Raw genomic sequence first — 21585 nt, forward strand, 5'->3', positions numbered from 1 at the left:
TTTACCATCTATTTTAATGTAAAATAGTTTCATGAAAGTGGTTTACATGTGATTCAACATATCCTGAGTTTTTCATAAGGTCTTTATAGAGTGGTCTTCCGTAACCCTAAAAAAATGCGACCAAAATAACATGTTCGACATTTAAAATCCAAAAATTATAATATCATTTGAAAAGATAGTGTGTTATACAATTAAAAGATATTTTTATCAGAACACTAACGGAGAATTGAATTCACCGCTAGCTTCGCCGCCCCTACTAACCCTACGGATTGTAGCAAATTAAGGATCAGTGCGAAGCCGCCACAAAGGTGCACATTGGCATGCCAATACCTAATTAGTAGAAACAAATGGTGAGGAATCACTGCTTTTCTATAGATTACATATTGCATCACTCCCTAAACTAATAGATATCAAGGCTTGGGAACACATAACCATATTGTTGTCCCTTGGGAACTAGACATAAAGAAGCTTTTCCAATGCATAAAAATGATGCTCTCCACCCTCCTCATACAGGCCCCCCCTGAAAAAGAAAAAAACAAAGTGAGAAAGCTTTAGCAAAGTCAGCTGCATTGGATACAGATTGCATGAACTGCTTTAATTATACAATCAAGATCATTTGGGGCCTATCTATGAACCATGTAACGACAAAATTGCTCTTGCTATAAAGCTTAAGTGCATGTTTGAATGCTTTGGAAGATCACAATTAAAGTAGATTGTTTCATTATTTAATTAATTGCAAAGCACTTTCATTTTGGTGTCATCAAGTTGATTTTAATTAAGTTTATTATAGTCTGAGTTATTAATTATTTAGGGCTTGGCTATGATGTGCCTTTGAGTCCTTAAAGGCTAAAGCAGCAGTCAAATTAAGATTTGTTGAGAAATAAAGGGTGGCCGGGTAGATATCATCATCTTCTTCTTTTCTATTATAGGTGGAAGGTGTCATAATTTTTTTTTAGGGGGTTCCCATAAATGTTTTCAAGGGGCTAGCTGGTATATAGTTGAAGAACGAACCAGAGTCTAGTTCAACCCTCCCCATACAAATATATGGTCTCCATTAGGTCACCAACCAAATTAAAATGGGCATATTCACATGGACTTCATGTTGGCTTCAACTGCTTATCATTCACAATTTAGTACTGCAACATATTTCTTTTTTTTTTTTTTTTTTTTTTTTCTGGAAGAAATGAAGAATGGTTTGCTTTAATCTCTAGAATTGCATGACGACGTACCATTATATTTAAGGTCCATTGACTTTAGGTACCAAATTGTAATATTTTTTCATTTTAACTACCAAAACATTTATGTCATTTCACTTTAGGTACTAAATTTCAGTATAAGTACCAACTTTAAAAAACATGGTTATATCGAGCTGTGACTGTCTAACAGTCATAACTTTTTTATTAATTTGTTGTTTTTTCAATATTTGCAAGGCTTAAGCTTTAATATTTAGTTTTTGAGTTATAGGACTTCATCCCCAAACCTAAATCAAAAGTATGAAACCCTTAAAAATTTTGATTTTTTATAAATTTTAAACAATCACAACTGTGACTGTTCGACAATTATAATTGTAACTGTTTGACAGTCACAACTGTATAATAAACTGATTTGTGACCCAATCCAAAATGTCTTACTCTAAGTTAGTACCTAAACTAAAAAAATTAATGTTTTGCTGCTTTACTGAAAAACTATTGATATTTGGTATTTAATTATAATTTTCTATTATATTTATGGGTCAACCTCCATGAATTAATATGGAAATTTCATAAATAAATGAGGAAGATTGCATGGCCCCAAAACCCAAATGGTATAGATCATTGATCAATGTCACCGCATGATCTGATTGGTCCTACCAAAGGTAATTATATATATTTAGGCAAACGTACAAATACGATCAAACACTAGTACGTTTTATACAATCCAAAAAGCATAAAATTAAACATAAATGCAAACCAAACACACACCCGAAGGAAGAGCGATTGGTAGCTGTTAGCAAGAAGGAAAGAGATAGATCGATAGTGGCTTGGCCTTCTATATGGTCCATTACGTACCTTGCAACTTTGAGGTCACATTGGCTGGTATCTAGTGGCACTGCCATATATGTATGGTACAAGGTGCAATAAATTTCGATGCAGATTTGGCCTTCTAATTATATTTAATTTTCATAAACACTAGTGTAAAAATTTTGATATAGATTCTCCGTTTGTTTTATTTTTATTTGTTTTAAACCTTACTATATAATTTAAATTTAAGAAAAATCGCATGCATATTAGCTATTCCTCATTAGATATTAATTGAAAACTAGTTTGGTGCGCTAGCTATGGTACCTGCAGTGCAGGCACTATATTATATATGTACATGGTCCCATGCCCTCTCATATTTTATTTATTTTGGCCACTCTCATATTTTATTTTAACCTTATGAGAATCCTAGAAATTTCACATGCATGGACTGAGTACTTCGATCGATCTGCACCTATATATTTATTATATTACTACCAAAAATCCAAAAGTACGTCTTGGATGGGTGGGTATGAGACTCGGCAAGCAACAAGCAAAACATGTTTCATCTGCATGTACCACTCTTATTAGTTAATACTTTGGTCCCCTCCATTATACTTTGGGGCCATATGTGCCATAACAACTGCACCAACATCTGAACACCCTTTCTGGGTATATATAATTCAATTTCTGTTTACAAAAAATGTATCTGCAAGCTAGACTCAGAATTTCACCAATTAATTTAGAGTATATATATAATTAAACCAAAAACCAACAAAGAAGAAAAAACAAATGACCTTTGCAAATCCAGTACTATTAGGTTCAGGCTAGGCAGTGTGGATGACAATGTCAATATTATATACCAAACGAAAATCTGTCTGTAATTTGACAGCATATCTTATGTCATATTGAGATCTGATTCCCTCATGCATATATTGCAGTCATCTATTGATCCTCTATCTGTAATTCACATAATTCTCAATCCGCATTTTAAAATTCCTGGTCTGATAATCTGTAAGTATACCAAAGAAATCAACCCGTTCAAATTAATTCTCAATTGTTGCCAAACGTACTTGTGGATTTTTGTTGAAATGTGAGCTCAAATAGTTCTTAATAATGAAAACTTCCATTTCTAAAGAGGACAAAATAAAAGACATTTAATTCCCCCACCCCTAAATTTAACCTTTTTTGCTTTTGAGTCTTTTTTCTTTCTTTTGAGCCAACTGCAAAGTTTCATCCAAGTTGACTCGTAAGAAATTATAAAAATTCATATATACTCCATTAAAGAAATAAGACCCCTGCAATATACTATAATGTTAAAGGTCTAATAGGTCCAATGTCAATTACAGCTTGTCTTGCATTAGAGATTCCCTTCGAAAACAAAAGTGACAGAGCATCCTATCCTATTTATATCCCAACAAAAATAAAATAAAATAAAATAGAGAGAGAAATCCTATATCTTTATTCTTCTTTTTTTCTCTCTTTCTTGGTCAATCCTTATCAGCTATAAATGACTTGTAAACAAAAAAGGGATGTCATCTTCTTGCTGTCTATGTCTCATAATTCTTCATTAGTATTTATTAAGAATTTAAGATAATGGTATCATATATAATATAGGAACCCATGATTTCTACAGGGCAACAAAAGTTCTCACCACAAAATAAGAGAAAAAAACATATGGTAACAAAAGTTTTTTCATGTCAATGCTGCTTAATCTTAACCCTTTCATCTCCCATAATTCACAAGTCTATATGAAGAATTTGTTTTTCTTCTTGGATTGTGTAACGTGTATGCACGCATTGATCAATCAAATGTATATTAGTAAAAATATCCTCTGCTTATTTATTTATTTTGTTTGATATTGTGGACCTTGTGGTTACATTATTTTGAAATTTGAAGTTAGACATTTATTTTATGAAAGGACAGTAGGATTCGAACTTAAAGCATTTAATATTATAGAAAAAATTACTAGCTAGTAAACTATAAAGTATAAGCTAGTTAACATTTGAAGTTAAACACTTTAAATTTTAATTTACTATTTGAGGTTTATATTGAAAAAAGTAATTACAAAACTTTAAAACAATGCAATTTTAGATAAAAGCATGATATTAACGCAAAAAATATCAGCATCCCAAGTTATTTAATCAATCCAATTAATCTCATGTCCTAAACACAATTTCAAAAATCAAGGTTATATTTTTTTATATTTAATTTAAGAATAATTGTTTATTAAAAAAAATAACAATTCTAGGCTACATGTCGATACATCCAGCCATCCAGGTGTAGTAGATCAATGCCATGTTAGCATCATTCTACTTGTAAGAATCAGGAAGCCATCCACCATGATTCGTGAGTTGAATGGTGACACTGACAGTGATGGTCACTTTGGTCTTAACGGAGTCCTTCAACACTGAGATTCAAATACCCACACGTTCTTTCTCTTTCATTAAAAAATGAGACGGTCGCTGATGGCTTCACCTATTGCCACTTGGCTCTTGCTTATTGGGATCATGCATGTGTCACAGTCGATTTAATTGGACAATGCACATAATTATTGTTTTAACTTTTAACTCATACTCGATCACTCAATTTGTAATCCATCAATTATGATAAATAAAAAAAAAAGACTTTCATATATAATGAGTATATATTTTTTATGTCAATTTCTTTTATCACCTATAAGATTATAAACACATAAACACTCTTACTAATAACACTATCAAGTGACCATTAAGTTAGTCAATAAAATAGTAAAATTACACTTGTACTTGAGCTAGGATCATAAGTGAGACAATAATGACAATGGTATGACTCCTCATTTAAGGTTTTGGGCTCAAGTTTAAATTGTGAGTTTGTGACGTTGTAATGTATAACACTATCATTTAATATTAAGAACAAAGGGAGGCAATGACATTGGACATATTAATGGTAACTAGTAGAAATGTGATTTATTCAACCAGAGTTGACCCACATAAGAAGAAATTAAGATTGGTGCACTATGACTTATGCCACATGAAACGCATGTAACCATTTTAAGAGATTTTTTGAGAATCAGTGCCATTATTTGAGCAAAATCACTTGAAATTAGGTTAAAAGAAAATAATGGTTGGTTTTGAGTTTTTCTTTTTCTCTTTTTTGGATTTGTCTTTTTCCTAATTTTAATTTCATACCATAGTCAATGCCAGCCTAATTGCCTATCCGCAGTTTAAAATTTAAACCATTGAAACATTGCATTTATGGTGATATTAATGAAATCAAGATTTCCCCTTCACATAATAAAATGGTATTAGACAATTCGTTCACCAGCATGTACGTTTTATGGTGTTTGAACCAATCACTAGTTATCATCTTTCCTATTGTTATGTGTGTTCCCAACTCAATAGTTATGAGCAAGAGGGTGTACCGAAAAAATAGTTATGATCAAGAAAATAAATATTCTGAATGAATTATAGAGATTTACAAGGTGCCTGGCCCTTAATAAGAGAGGGAGTAATGCATATGTTGACTAACGCATTCATCGACTAATTTAGAAGAGATAAAGGACAAGTGATAAAGTTAAATATTCGTCTACTTCTTTAATCAAATTGGACAAATAACAAGTGATAAGTTAAATATTTGTTTAATTCAATGATTAAATTAAAAAAGACAACTGACAAATGGTAAGTTAAATGACATGCGGTAGTTATGAAACATATATATCACTACTCTAACCTAACTGTCATCGTAATTGTTATAAATAGGTGGTTAGCAAAGGTGCAGTCGCCAAGTTATCTTTTGTATGATTTTTGTACTTTCATATCCCATGTTCAAGTACTTCATTTGTGTTTGTTGAACCCAATTTTGACATCAAATACTAATAAACAAAATTATTCCCTAAATATTGTAATTGATTAAAAAAAAGACTTGAAAAGTCAACATGATGAAAGTACACTGTACACCGTTAATAGAGAAGCAATATTCATCAATGCTACTTAAAAACCCTTGGGCTCAAATGCTCAATAGAGAAGCAATATTAATCTGAAGGCAACACCATTAACACATACAGATAATGCGTTGCCAAATAAAAAGTAACATTAAATTTTCCGCAGTCAATGGACAATGTCAACTAAATCATTCAATCAATCAATCAAATTTTTTTTTGTTAACAGCAAAACCGACTTTTGAAAATGAAGGTCTCCGGACTCTCTGGCTCTGTGCAATCCGCTAACGTGAGCATCATCAAATTTCTCCAACAGTGTCAGTTTATCTGTCACCGGCTATATTTCAACGGAACGGAACTGTTGAGTGCTGGCCGTTGGTCCTCAAATCGAAACTTTTGAATTTGTTTCGAAATAAAATTGAGAAAAAATAAAATATTAAAAAAAAGAGACTATTTTTTTTTTGCATGCTCAAACAAACGGAAACACCGCTTTATTTGCAATGTGTTCTCTGTTTTCAGAGGTGTCTCTCTGTGTTGTCTGTAACAGATCTCACCCATTTGTCATTATACCCACCTCTCTGTCTCTCTCTCTCTCTCTCTCTCTCACTCATTCACTATCTCAGAGATTATTATTTCTCTCTCCCCACACAACACACGCACACCCACTCTCTTTATTCTCGCTAGTTAGTAGTTATTCTCTTGCTTCTGAACTGAACTCTCTCTCTCTCTCTCTCTGAGGGGTTGTTTTCACTGAAAGAGAAAAGGCCTCGTGAAGTGCATGTGAAGCTCGGTGGGAGATCTGGGTGGGAATTAAATGATCGAAATGGTGCACTTAGCTTTTCTGATTTCAGGTGATTGGAGTGTTCCCTTCCAGCTTTCCCTTCTCTTTTTGGATGCTACTTCATGTTCTTTCTATCTCAGCCTTATGTGAATTGTCTCTCATTTTTGTCAAAAGCCAGTCTCTTTAGGGCTTTACTGCAAGAGCCTTGCTATTTTGATTGCTTCTGAGGTTTTTGAAAATGGGTTCTTTTTAGTTGCTTTGCTACTGTGCTCTGCAAGTTGGACCCCAGTGTGGGACTGTGGGATGAAGTTGTGTTTGCGATTATAGTTTCATGCACTGAACCTCAGCTGAGGTTTTTAGGTGGCTATTGCTGCTTATTGTTGGGTTCCATTTGGGTTTATTGTTGTAAAGTAAACTTTATTGCTGTTTCGATGAGCTAAGGGGATTACTGTTCTTTCTCTTTGGAGTTGCTGGTGGGTTTATTGTCTTTGAGTGAGAAATTATGTATTTTGAAGGGTTTGTACTGTGTGGGGGGGATTTTGCTAGTGTGTGGCGCTATCATTGGAAATGGTGTCATTTAATTTCAAATCGAATGTCATCTTCTTGATGGAGGATCTTTGATTAATTGAATTTTGGCATTGTCTCAAGCTTTGCCAAGCAATTAGTGGGAATATTATTGGTAGATATTGAGAAAATTTGTTGCTTTTGTACTCCCATTTTTCCAAAGATTCGTGTGGTATTAAGAAACCATGTCTGACATTTGTTTCCTTAATTCACAAGAGATTCTGCTATCGGACACCTTGACGGTCTGATCATGACCAGGGCTGTTCGTGATAGGATTCTCAAGGATGCAAATGGTGATATTGGTGATCATCTGCGCAACCACATTCATTTGACAAATTGCATTCACTTGAAGAACCATATGCACAAGTACAGCCCCATACTGGCTGACAGGTCACTTATGAGGGACCTTGTTGTCCTTCAGAGGTCGCGATCTCTCAAGGACCCTTCTGCCAGTCCTCCCTCATGGCATTCGCCTTCCATTGTTGATATGCTTCCCAAGAAAGGTGAAAATGATGCCTTGGTGCGTGAGGGGAGAAGGTCGGTAGGAAGTGAGTATCGAAGGGAAGGCAGAAGATTGTCGACAAGTTCTCCACCTCTGGCAAGTTTAGCGACATCAAAAGTTGCTCCGCGTGAGGCTAATGGGGGAAATGATGAGGTAGCCGGAATCAGCGAACATGGTAGCAAGAGTGGAGTTAGGAATGGTAGAAAAATTAGGAGAGAAGAATCTAGTCAGAAAAGTAATAGGACTGATAGTTTGGGTGGCGGTGAGGAGCCTCCAATAAACCAAAATGGTAATGATTTGATTCATGAAATTCTTTCCAGGAATTCAGAATCCAAAAGTAGAAAAAGTAAACAAATGGGAAAGCAAATCCAAGGTGCTCACATGAAGACTCTCTCAGAGCAATTGAATGATGTTAGGATGGATAGTGATGATGTGGCCTCCTCTAATATCCATTTACCTGGAAGACGGTCTCGACAGGAGAGAATTGTTGAGGAACCAGAAGTCAGCATTCGGGGCTATTGCAGTGGACTAAGTAGGGTAAAACAGCGGAAATTTCGAGGTGCAAGAAGAAGCCGTGCTTCTGTAGCTTCCAGAGACATTGAAGCTCAGAATGATTTGTCTGTGGCTTCTAATACTTTAGCTCAAGGGTCAGCTCACCCAAAGTTTCACATGGAACAGGGAGAGGATGAATATGGCGAGCAAAATGTCACAAGGGCTCCTAGAAATGGGTGTGGGATTCCTTGGAATTGGTCAAGAATCCACCATAGAGGTAAAACATTCCTTGACATGGCTGGGAGGAGTTTTTCGTGTGGTTTGTCTGATTCGAGGTTTAAGAAAGGTAGTCTAGCCCATGGCAGACATATGTCTGACATGCCTGTGGCATCTGATAACTCGTGCTCTTCTACTAAATCTGATTCCGAGGTACTGCCTTTACTAGTTGATGCATCTGGATCACAGGAAAGCACTGAAAACGTTGGTTGGGTACATGACTATTCTGGTGAACTTGGTATTTATGCTGATAATTTATTCAAGCATGATGGCGGTTCTGACATTGCTTCTGAAGCTAGATCCGGTGATCAACACAAATTGAGGGGGCACCACCACAGTAGGCACAAAAATCTGACGCAAAAATACATGCCAAGAACCTTCAGAGATCTTGTGGGACAGAATTTGGTGGCGCAAGCTCTTTCGAATGCTGTCATGAAAAGGAAAGTTGGGTTGTTATACGTATTCTATGGTCCTCATGGTACAGGGAAAACCTCCTCTGCTCGTATATTTGCTAGAGCTTTAAATTGCCAGTCTTTGGATCATCCGAAGCCTTGTGGCTTTTGCAATTCTTGCATTGCACACGATGTGGGCAAGAGTAGAAATATAAGGGAAGTTGGCCCTGTTAGTAATTTTGACTTCGAGAGCATTATGGACCTACTTGACAATATGATTATTTCTCAGCTGCCATCACTGTACAGAGTGTTCATCTTTGATGACTGTGATACTTTATCCCCTGAGTGCTGGAGTGCCATATCAAAGGTCATTGATCGAGCACCTAGACGCGTGGTTTTTGTCCTTGTCTGTTCAAGTCTTGATGTTTTGCCTCACATAATCATATCCAGGTGTCAAAAGTTCTTTTTCCCTAAACTGAAGGATGCAGATATTATCTACACTTTGCAATGGATTGCAACCAAAGAAGATTTAGAAATTGACAAGGATGCACTGAAACTTATTGCGTCAAGATCAGATGGTTCATTGAGGGATGCCGAGATGACTCTAGAGCAATTGAGCTTGCTTGGCCAGAGAATCTCTGTTCCTCTTGTTCAGGAACTGGTAAGTTGTTTCCTGTTCCACCAGAATTCCTATTTCTATGGTTTTCTTGTGTATATATTGCCTCGCAAAAAAAGGAAAATTATATACATCCCATTTCTTGTTGCTTATGGATTTTGTTTTGATAGGGTATTCTTCTTTCTATGTATGTTTCTTAAGCTACTATTAGTAGAGCTAGCTTGAATGCTTCTTTCTTATTGCTGCTCCTGAGATGTCTGCTCTTACACAATTGTAATAAAATTATGTGTTAGTCACAGTGTGATTCATATATGTCAACGGCAATCTTCTTTCTTCCCATAAATAAATTTCCTTTTATCCTTGTAACAAATTCCTTTGGTATTGATTCCTTTTTTAATTTCTGTCCTTGGCGTTTGCTGTTAGAAGTAAAATACAATTTCCATATGCAGATACAGGAATGCTTTTCAAACCCGCATAACCACTCTTAAGAGAATTATGTTTGCTCTTGTTACTACAGATGAACTGCCTAAAGATTTTGACTCTTTTCCAGGTTGGGCTTATCTCTGATGAGAAATTGGTAGATCTTCTTGATTTAGCGTTATCAGCAGACACAGTTAATACTGTGAAGAATTTGAGAGTGATAATGGAAACTGGTGTTGAGCCATTAGCCTTGATGTCACAACTTGCAACAGTAATTACAGATATACTTGCTGGCAGCTATGATTATACAAGAGAAAGGCGTAGAAGAAAGTTCTTTCGACACCAACCATGTGAGTCCAAAGTTTACTAGATTAGTTGAGCAATCCATCTATTTAATAATAAGTTGTGGCGATGATGTTCATATTTGGTTTCTAATATCTACTTATCTTTTCATCTTTAGTTGTGCAATTCATCTGAAATCATTGTTCTTTTTTTCTCCCAGTCTTCACCATAGTATATTAACATGCTTGAACTTCTTTTGGTGTAATATATAATGCCCTTTCGGCAACCTCCTTAAGTAGATTACTAACCCACACATGGAAATGTTTTGTGTTATCATTCAGTCCACTGACAAAACAATTTACTGGTCGCAGTATCCAAAGAAGACATGGAAAAGCTGCGCCAAGCTTTGAAAACTTTATCTGAGGCTGAAAAGCAGTTGAGGATGTCAAATGACAAGTTAACATGGTTAACAGCTGCGCTTCTCCAACTTGCTCCTGATCAACAGTATATGTTGCCTAGTTCTTCTGCAGGCACAAGTTTTAATCAGAGTCCCTTGGCCTTAAATAATGCGGGTGGAAGGGACGTAGTCAGGAAAGCTAGTGAGCAAGATGAGATGCCTAATTATGAGAGAGGCTTGCCAACAAATGTTAGAAATGCTGGAAGTTCTGGTTTCTATGGCAATGGTTCGGTGAAAGGTATGAGTTTAGATAGAAAAAGTCATGCTGGTGCTGGTATGTCTCCTCAACAGGCAGCTGCATGCTCTGCTGACATAAATAGGGTACATGGGAGGCAAATTTTTAGAAAAAGCCATAAAGGAATTGAAGAAATTTGGTTGGAGGTGCTTGAGAAAATTCCATATAATCGCATAAAAGAGTTTCTGTACCAAGAAGGGAAGCTGATCTCAGTCAGTTTTGGTGCAGGTACCTGCCCTAATTTTCATAATGTTTGTGAATGTCCATTATGGCCCAATTTAATAATTTATGCAACTTTAATTACTCTCTTTTGCAGCTCCCACTGTGCAGTTGATGTTCTCTTCACATATGACTAAATCTACAGCAGAGAAGTTTAGAGCACAGATTTTACAGGCATTTGAGACTGTTCTAGGGTCTCCCATGACAATTGAAATTAGATGTGAATTAAAAAAAGATACTAAAGAAGGGGCCCAGATGCCTCTTATCATACCAGCTTCTAAGGATGATTCATCCCAGATTAGAGATAAAAATGGGGTCAGCACCGATGCCCAGCTCCTGCACTGTGACACCCGTGAAATGGGGAAGAGTGAAATTGTTGAAGTACCTGCTTCTCCTAGGGAAAGCAAGGGTAGTGGTCACATTGATAACCACAAAGAATCTGGTAAAAGAGGTTTGGAAGGTGCGCGGGTGGGAGAAGCATCAGCTCTAAATAAGAAATCAACCATGGCTTCAATTTCAGCAAGACAGAAATTTGGGGAACAAAGTCAGAGTCAAAGCATTGTCAGGAGTAAGGTGTCCCTTGCACATGTAATTCAACAGGCAGAAGGATGTTCACAGCGTAATGGATGGTCAAAACGCAAAGCAGTTTCTATTGCTGAAAAGCTTGAACAAGATAATTTGTGAGTATTGCAATTCCATTTTTCTTCTCAAATTAATCTCATTTATAATTTTCACTTAACCTTGGGGTTGAGCAGGATTAGTTCAACGGCAAGACAACCAAATTTCTCATCTAACTATTCAAATTAGAAAAGGCGAAAAACTGTAAATGTTAGGACTAATAGTTGGTAGTGATATGGATTTGCTGGGTGTAGGGGATGTGTTTTCCAGTCAAAACTTAATCCCCTTTAGCAATTTTCATTATCAAATAGAGTTCAGTGTAGCTTACTGTTGATGGGTGTAGGCGTTTTTTTCTTATTTGCATGAGTTTCAGTTTACTTTAGTGTAGTTTAACACCATATCAAGGATTTGGTTCTCTCCCAAATCAAATAGAGTTCACTGATAAATGGAAATATATTTAATATTAATAGAAACATGATTAATGTCCACCTACTGAAGTGTCATTCTATCATGGAAGCTTTTTTTGTAAGCTTCGATATCTGATGCTCTTGATTTAAAAATGGCTCTAATTCTTATTAAATGTACAGGAGACTGGAATCTCGATCGAGAAGTTTGATTTGCTGGAAAGCATCTAGAGCAACTCGTCGAAAGGTAATTCGTGATGCATTTCACAAGGTTCCCATAATGAAATTTCTTAGCAGGCTAACATGCCTTACCACATAATATGCAAGGCCCAAGCCTTACTCCTCACAGACATTGGATCTCATTTTTAAGCCTAAGTTGGACCTAGACACCTGGCTCCACCAAGCTTTCCAGTGCTCTTTCGCCCTATAGGCATGAAATATTTGTTCAAGTGTGCCCAATTAGTTAAGGGCTTGGCCGTCCAGGCCAGGCAGGCCACCCAGCACATATTGAGGTCTTATAACCAACTCAGTTATAGAGTCTTATAAGACTGATTGTTTCCTCCCATGGCATCTCATCATGAGTATCATCAGTCTGTCTATCATAGTATATACAATTTCAAGGAAAATACAATATTTTGATTGAGAAAATGAATACCAACTAGAACTAATTCCTTAAAAATGGTTGATGTAATGCTCATCTCTATCGCTGTTGCATCATTGTTGGTATGTAATATAGTTTTTAAGGCATACGTGTTATATTGCATACCTGCTTCATGTTCTTTTAAGGGAGGGCCATATTTCTAGTGAAGCAAATTACAAAAATATGAACAAGGTCCTCTTTTTTACAGAGCATATAAAGTTTCATTTACTGTCAGTCATTGCCAAGACTGACAGTAGAGCTTCCCCAAGGTTTAGTTTTTAACGTTTGGGAGTTGGGTAAATCATGCAGTAGGGTCAATAGTTAAATAATGATTGTGAAGGTGATCCAAATATGTGAATATGTAACTTACGAATGTATTTCATATGCAGCTTTCATGTTTGAAAGTTAGGACACGGAAACCACATTCATTGCTGAAGCTTGTGTCCTGTGGAAAGTGTCTCTCTACAAAATCTCCGAGGTAATATGAGAAAAAGAAAAGTTTTGGCTAGCTTTGAAGGTTTTGTACAACCTCATCTGTATTTCTTGTATTTAGCCAATTTCCTTCAGTTTAGTAGGTCAATTTATCTGTCAAATCCTTCTATTTTATTGAATAAGAGTTATATTTAATGTAGAGGAAAAAAAATTAAGTTCTGCAAGACTCGATTTTCTTTTCTTTTTCTTTATCTTCAAAGCTATTCTATTCATGTGCACACCATGGTCTCTTTGTTCCTTAGATTCTATATCTGAATCTCCATTCTGCGGGTGCCAATAGCTCAACCCAAATGAGCAAATTCAAAGTTTAGATTTCAATGATGACTGTTTTCTTGAAAAGAATAAAAATTCATTGATTGGGTTAATAACTATGTTTCTTAAACGTAGTTCAATAAAGAAAATTGTGACGACCCATTTTCCCATTGTGCTTGGAATACTCCCAAAGCATATCCGAATAGGTACTGCAATTTGTCAACGGTTCTGGTATGAACCCATAGAATCTGAAATCTGCAGTCGCTCTCATTTATCAATACTTAATTGTTGACTTAATTGTCGACTTACGTGTCATTTGGTGAAATTAGGCCCTGTATTATGTTAGACACCCTTTCAAACTCCGTGGTCGGTCAATTTGGAGTTGGAAAGGAAAGGCATGGCACAGGAAGGAACTCTCAATCTTTTTACTTTTCATAAAGCCAAGCCTTTATGCTTATAACATATTCTCATTTTTTGTTGGACGTTTTTGTGTCTGAATATTCAAATTTAGAAGCTTGAGCTTGCATAGGTGAAAATTTCAAAATAACAAAGATATTCATACCAACATACAAAATATTGTTAGAGAGGGTTATTACTTGATAAGAGGCTAGTTGTTATTACTTCCTCCCTTGCGGATTAATTATCCCAACATTTATTATATCCCTTCAGTTGGTAGCATATTGCAATGGCATGTGATTTGATTTATTATCGCATTGAAGGCAACAAATTAGGTGAATCCTGTACCTGCTGCTTTACTTGGTGCAATTTTTTGGGTGCAATTGTCAAATCAAATACGCAGTGATGCTTACAATGCAATGTTTAGAATGTGGCAGCCAAATCTTCACATTATATATTAGCTCTTAGAAGTTAGGACTACGCTCTAGGGTTGAGGATAGGATTACAGTTTGGACTTTGAAGAATGCTTAATTTGAAATCCAAAAGGATTAAAATTAAACTCTGCTATTATAATTCAAAATTTTGTTCTTTTTTTATTGAAGATCATTTGAGGATTGAAACTCACTACCTTTATTATTGGATAAGGTATTAGGTACTCCTTGGTTTTGGGCCTTTGGCTCATAGTTGGAAATCAAATGGTCAAAATTATTAAATTATGACCCAAAAAGAAAAGTATGAAACATATGTTTGTTTTATTTGATTTAAATTGAAAGACCCAAAGATTCTGAGCTATTATAGAATTATACATATACATGGTAATGCCAAAATCCAATATATTTTTCTCTTTTATTATTTTGTTTAAGGCAGCATGTTTTGCACTTGCAGTGTGAAATTGGAACTTCCAAAACCTCTTTTAAAAAGGTGAAAATAAAATAATTTCCTTAAATTTTGAGGGGTTTAGTCAAGTTTAAGAGTTTAAGACACAACATGCTGTGGGCAATTGTACTTTGTAAGTTTGTGTCTGGAGGTTGTGTTTTGGAGTTTTTGTCAAAAAAGAAAGTTTGCCAGCGTGGACATGAACGTCTAAGGCTGTATGAAGCCCATCTAATACGCCCCAATAATAATAAGGAATCCCAAAATTTCAACGCGTCTAAAAGCAGCGTGGCCCCACAACTTTATGGAGTCAACCTTGAATCAAACTTTGTTTGAGAAGCTCAAGCCTAAGCAATCATGCAAACATTACATACTCACTGGTCACTTCTCAACCTAAAATTACACTCTCTCTCTCTCTCTCTCCAACCATTACAACAAATAGAGCTATGATAGATTCTATTCTCTCCTCTTGCTCCTCAAAAGTATGTGCTTTTTGGCTACCAAATAATCAACTTAATTACAATTCATGTATGTAGACTGTAAGTGTAGATCATTCATTTTAGAACGAATGAAAAAAAATAGAACTGTAATTTTAAATCGTTGGATTGAATTTGTAATTTATAAGATTAATAATTCACTTACTCATTGTATTATATCATACTATTAAGTAAATTAAGTGCTTACAGTGCACCAAATTTGTTCCTTAGATGAACATGTTAATACATATATCTATTCTAAACTATAAAATGCACCGGTTAATAAAAAATATATCATCTAATTATATACTTTAAGCTTTTATTTATTAACCTTTGAATTTTATCAAACGGTATTGCAAATATAAATTTAGAAAACTAAATAATTATTAGTCGACTCTAGTGTTATTTTTCTCCTTATTTATCTAGAAGAGATGAGCACATAAATGATAAATTTTTGTGATGTGATGTGAATATGTGATGGCAAATTAGGGTGATAGTTGTGGGCTTGAGGAAGGTTGGAGGAAAGCCGAAATTGGCATCCGAAATGAAGGGCTAAGGTCCTTGATTGACCCAAAAAAGGGCGCTTAGGGTCCTTCCTTCGTTCACAGTGAAAGTACAGAAGAGGAGGGAGGGGACATGGTGACCTCATTAAGAATCCAAAGTCCAAAGGGCAGGGGAGTGAGTAAATAGAAAGAAAAAGCATGTCCTTTTTGGTCAAAGAAAAGCAGCAAACGTTATAAGAAAAGCAGAGGAGATGAAACCAAGCATGGAGTATATTAGTACAGGAATATGTAGTATATTATCATTATGTGGATAATTTAATCTGGCTTCCATTTCATTTCATGCCATCCGTCGAAGTGTCAAAGCCTCAACAAAGCCTCTGAAAGAAAGCAAAGTCCTTTTCACGAAATTGGTCGACACAGAAGAAAACAACAAAGTCCTCCCTCGGAATTTCAGTGACTCTCTCTCTCTCTCTCTCTCCCGAGTCCTGAGTCAGACTCTTCCTTTCGAAACGCGGAACCGCCCCCAAAATTTAATTAAACAACTCACAAAATTCTTCATTTTTCATTGCTTTGAACATTCATTCAAAGCTTCAGAGCTTCAAAGCTTCAAACCCAAGACCCAACAACAACAGCAACCAAGAGACCCTTGGCTCTGCTTTGCTTTGTTTTCATTGACCCAATATTTATTTGATCCCGTTTCTGAGTTTTCATGGCTTCGGCGGCTATATTCTCCTCCCTACGGCGGCGGAGGTCGCCTTCCCTGGAGGCGTTTTTAGCTCCGGTCGACCTCTCCGACGTTGCGCTTGTACAGACTCTTCTCTCCGTCACCGCCGAGATAGTGTCCTCCTTCTCCGACAAGTTCTTCTCCTTCCAGCGCAGAAATTCGCGGTCGCTGGTACGAAAAGTCGAGGTCTTTCTGGTGCTCTTGGAGTATTTGAGGGATTCCGGGTCGGGTTTGCCTTCCACGGCGGTCATCTGCCTGAAAGAGCTTTACTTGCTCCTGTACAGATCCAAAATACTCCTCGATTACTGCGCCCAGTCCAGTAAGCTATGGCTTCTGCTCCAGAACCACCCGATATCGGGTCACTTCCACGATTTGAATCAAGAAATTTCGACCCTTTTGGACGTTTTTCCAATGGAGGACGTTGAATTGGGGGAGGACGTGAAGGAGCAGATTGAGCTCTTGCAGAGGCAGGCCAGGAGGGCGAGGCTGTTCATCGATGAAGGGGACGAGGAGTTGAGGGTTCAGTTCTTTTCGTTTCTTGATGAATTTGAGAAGGGTCGGGTTCCCGATTCGGATCAGCTCTGGTTGTTTTTCGTGGAGCGATTGGGGATTCGGGACGCCAAAAGTTGTCGACGTGAAATCGAGTTCTTGGAGGAGCAGATTGTGAATCAAGAAGGAGATGTTGAGCCCACCGTTCCGGTTCTTAATGGGTTTGTTGCATTCACTCGGTATTGCAGGTTTTTGCTTTTTGGGTTTGAAGAAGATGAAGTGGAATTGGGGGTTGGGAATAATCAAAAGAAGCCAAGGAAGGGTTTGATTACTCAGGAAATTGCAGAGACTTTCATAACGATTCCGAAGGACTTTAGCTGCCCCATAAGTTTGGATTTGATGAGAGACCCTGTGATAATCTCGACAGGACAGACATATGATCGGAGTTCGATTTCGAGGTGGTTGGAAGAAGGGCATTGTACTTGTCCAAAGACAGGGCAAATGCTGCCCAACACCCGCCTTGTTCCGAATCGGGCGTTGAGGAATTTGATCATGCAGTGGTGCACTGCTTATGGGGTTCCTTATGATCCTCCAGAGTGCACTGATGCAGCTGCTGAAAGCTTTGCAGCTGCTTCTCCCTCTAAGGCTGCACTTGCAGCCAACAGAGCAACCGCCGCACTTCTGATCCAGCGGCTAGCTGATGGATCACCATGTGCACAGACCATAGCTGCTCGCGAAATTCGTTTGTTGGCCAAAACAGGAAGAGAAAACCGCGCCTTCATAGCGGAAGCTGGGGCAATTCCCCATCTTCGGAAGTTGTTATCGTCTCCAAACTCTGTTGCACAAGAGAATTCTGTGACTGCAATGCTCAACTTATCGATATATGACAAAAATAAAAGCCGGATTATGGATGAAGAAGGGTGTTTGGGGTCCATTGTCCATGTTTTGAGGTTTGGCCACACAACGGAGGCAAGGGAGAATGCTGCAGCAACATTGTTTAGTCTATCTGCGGTTCATGACTATAAGAAGAGAATAGCAGATGAGGATGGGGCAATTGAAGCCTTGGCAGGGTTGTTGAGAGAGGGTACCCCAAGAGGAAAGAAGGATGCTGTGACGGCTTTATTTAACCTGTCAACGCACTCGGAAAATTGTGTGCGAATGATAGAGGCTGGGGCTGTAACAGCACTTGTAAGCGCATTGGGAAATGAAGGGGTTGCTGAGGAAGCCGCAGGTGCATTGACCTTGGTTGTTAGGCAGCCAATTGGGGCTAAAGCAGTGGGGAAAGAGGAAATGGCAGTGGCAGGTTTGATCGGGATGATGCGTTGTGGGACTCCAAGGGGTAAAGAAAATGCAGTTGCAGCTTTGCTCGAGTTGTGCCGGAGTGGTGGAGCTGCAGCAACTGAGAGGGTAGTCAAGGCACCGGCTTTGGCTGGGTTGCTTCAGACGTTGCTTTTTACCGGTACAAGGCGGGCAAGAAGGAAGGCAGCATCTCTTGCTAGAGTGTTTCAAAGGAGTGAGAATACGGCAATGCATTTTGGTGGTCTCGGTGTAGGATATGGTAACTCAGCTGCAAATCGGGATTCAAGTTTCGTTGGTGATGTCTCACTGCCAATGCCCATTTCAGTGCCTGTTTTATAGTGGTAACATCCACCCTAGAGTTGTAGTGTTCCTTGCTCATATATGTTCCCATTTTTGTTGGAAATATTTACACATTCTTTCATTGAAATTTAAGGTCATAAAGAAGTTACAGGAATATCATATCTAATGTGCTTTATGAGAATGTCTTGTGTTGTCGAGCTTTTAGTGTAAGTTTATTATACATGTAATGTCCAATGATTTGGAAAACCAAACAGAAAGTGTGCACAAAATGTCAAGACCATTACAGATACATTGAGGAAAGTGCAGTTTCAGGGGCTGTTTCTCATATGGCTTAGCTGATATGATGACTGTCCGCTTTAATCTGATATGATTGTCTGCATAAATTTATAGTTTATTGACATTCTGTTAACTGATATGATGACTGTCCGCTTTAATCTTTATTGAAGAATACTTCTATAGTTGTCTAAGTGGCTTACTTATTTGAATTTTTTGTAACCTAATATAATCATGAATATGATATCTCAGACCTTGAATCTCTTCTAGGTCTTATAACTGGGACACAATTAGCCAAATTTACTGATTATTTTACTTTGTGCTGTTGGAGGTCTCTTGTAAAAATATTGTCTTTGGAAATTGAGGCTCACTTTGAATCTAATTTGCATGCAATATTCGTTATGGAAGCTGTAAATGAATGCCCTAGTTAATGCTTCTGAATTTGATGCTACAAAGTATTTACTTTAAGCTCAAAACAGCTTTTGCCTAATCTTTATGTAATTCAATTGCAGTCATAAAATGTACTCAAGCGGATGTGGATTTAGACAGAGTCGTTGCTATATTTTATAATCACCTATTGACGAAAAAGAAAAAACTTCTATGAACTACTTATTTGCAGTAGTTAGTTGAATCGGTGATGCATTGAGTTGGGAGTTTCCATTTTTAGCTTCACTGTAGGCTCAGACTGAAGTTGGCTCTATTAAACTCATTTCATCATTTCTGTAATATGTCTCATAAAGAATTTGAGGAACAAAATATCTATTGGAAAAATTCACTTTGTGACATTGAATCAGAAGACAGTTTTAACTGTCAACTCATTGTCACGTTCGTTTGAATAGTCTTTTTTTTTTTTTTTTGGTCTGACGTTTGAATAGTCAGAAGGTGAAATCTATTTGATGTTTATGTTCTGTGAGGAAAGGCATGAAGACATTTCAACATAGGGAACTTTCTGGAGACAAAATTTTGTGAGTGATGTAAGATGGGACAAATTTTTCTTCTTTCATTTAATTGTTTGAGCCAATTACCAAGTTTGGTTAGGTGACCCAACCAGTTTCATCCATTAGATTCTTATCAGCCAAGCATGTTAGACTGGTCAGAGGCGCATCAATATGCTGGTATATTGTCTCTGTATTATTTCAGGTAGAAAGCAGGATAAAATCTCAGTGAAATTGATTGGAGCACCTTCAGTGCCATAAGCTCTCAGCAAGATTCATTGGCCTCTTTAGGCATCCACTTAAGTCTGTTGGAAAATTCCACTTGAAGCAGAATCTTCATGTAATCGAGAGCTTTTGGAATGGCAAGGTGTAGTGGGGCTGGGGCATGCCTTCACTAGCCACCTAACTACTTATTACTATGAGATTGAAGGGAACGTAGTCAAAGTTGATGCACCAGAAGACCCCATTTACCTGAATAATAATTGGAGAGTGATGAAAGATAATTGTGGCAGCTGATGAAGCTTCTGTCTTGAGGGGGTTGCAGTAAGAGCAGTGCTTGGGTACTCAGAAATGAGTACAAGCTTGTCCTCACAATCAATCATATGAGCTCATAATAGGGTCCACCATGAGAGAGAAGGTAATGAGTTCATCATAGACTCATGTGATTGATTGTATGGGTGCTCATTTCTGAGCACCGAAGCTTTTTCCTTGCAGTAATGATAATAACAGAACACCCATGATGCTTACAGCTTATACCACATATTCTTGGTTTTTCTTTCTTGATTTCATAATTAAAGAAAATCACCCTTTATGGACTATTCACCAATAAAAAAATGCTGTGGCTAGGGAGTGGTAAGAGAATAAGGAGGAAAAATATATAGATGTTAAAGGAGTACTGGGTCCCAGGAAAAGATTGAAAATCCCTTTTCCTTTGGCTGGAAATTTAAGAAACAATAAGGTGGTAATAGTAGTGCTTCTTGTCCTTTCATCTTACAATGATATCACTTTGTGTGCTTCTAATCCATCCATTTGGCAAAGCCAATGTGGAGGACACTGTGCAGGGGCTCTCTAGTCTCTTCACCCTCAAAACTAGGCAATCCCCATGAAACATTTACTGGTTTATGTCAATTTGTACTTACCTGGCCGGCAAGAAAGTCCTGATTTTTCGTTGTTGCCATTACTTTTAGCTTTTTTTTTTCGGTGCTCACCATTATTTTTAGCTTCAGTGTGTAACTACAATCCAATTTAATATGTTGCCTCCAAGTCAGGTAGTCCTACATTCTGCTGAGAAGAATTGTATTTTCAGGCTGTTCAATCAGTGTTTTTACACTGCAATTGGGTACGTGGATTTAAAATTGGTATTTTAAGATGCATGGTTGAATGTTAATTCGTCACAGAAAGTCTTTGTTGCCGGCCTCTGCCATCACACTAGAAACAAGGCAGTCAAGAACAAGATGGTAGTTGAATGTTAAATTGAGGTATACATTATATATAATATGGTTTTTCTTTTGGCCGGCATATATAAGATGGTTGAATGCTAATTTCTCTGTGTTGAACTTTTAGTCCAATCAAACGTAGCCTTCGTACAGACTCTGCCATCACAGTAGAAACAAGGCAGCTAAAAAACATATAATTAAGAAAAATCCTTTAGTACAAATTTGTATACCATATAGTTATTTTTCTAAACCTTAAATCTGATGGGTTCGTTTTTTATACTAGAGTATAGGTTTGTGAACCATTGGACCTATTCATATGGTAT

General features: G+C 37.2%; 2 protein-coding genes across 2 annotated transcripts; both read left to right on the plus strand.

Annotated features, from left to right (window-relative positions):
* The first annotated feature begins 6543 nt into the window (after positions 1-6543).
* LOC147297010 (AAA-type ATPase family protein) lies at positions 6544-13451 on the plus strand. The gene is made up of 6 exons (XM_086246916.1): positions 6544-9584; positions 10090-10309; positions 10613-11161; positions 11250-11832; positions 12358-12421; positions 13204-13451. The coding sequence occupies exons 1-6, from the start codon at positions 7512-7514 to the stop codon at positions 13294-13296; spliced, it is 3582 nt and encodes a 1193-aa protein (XP_086103042.1). The 5' UTR covers positions 6544-7511; the 3' UTR covers positions 13297-13451.
* Positions 13452-16125: 2674 nt separating this feature from the next.
* PUB17 (plant U-box 17) lies at positions 16126-19029 on the plus strand. Its single transcript, XM_086229769.1, has one exon. The coding sequence runs from the start codon at positions 16516-16518 to the stop codon at positions 18655-18657; it is 2142 nt and encodes a 713-aa protein (XP_086085895.1). The 5' UTR covers positions 16126-16515; the 3' UTR covers positions 18658-19029.
* Positions 19030-21585: the final 2556 nt, after the last annotated feature.

This window comes from Dryas octopetala, chromosome 1 (genome assembly GCF_963921425.1).
Source record: "Dryas octopetala chromosome 1, drDryOcto1.1, whole genome shotgun sequence".
NCBI classification, from domain to species: domain Eukaryota; kingdom Viridiplantae; phylum Streptophyta; class Magnoliopsida; order Rosales; family Rosaceae; genus Dryas; species Dryas octopetala.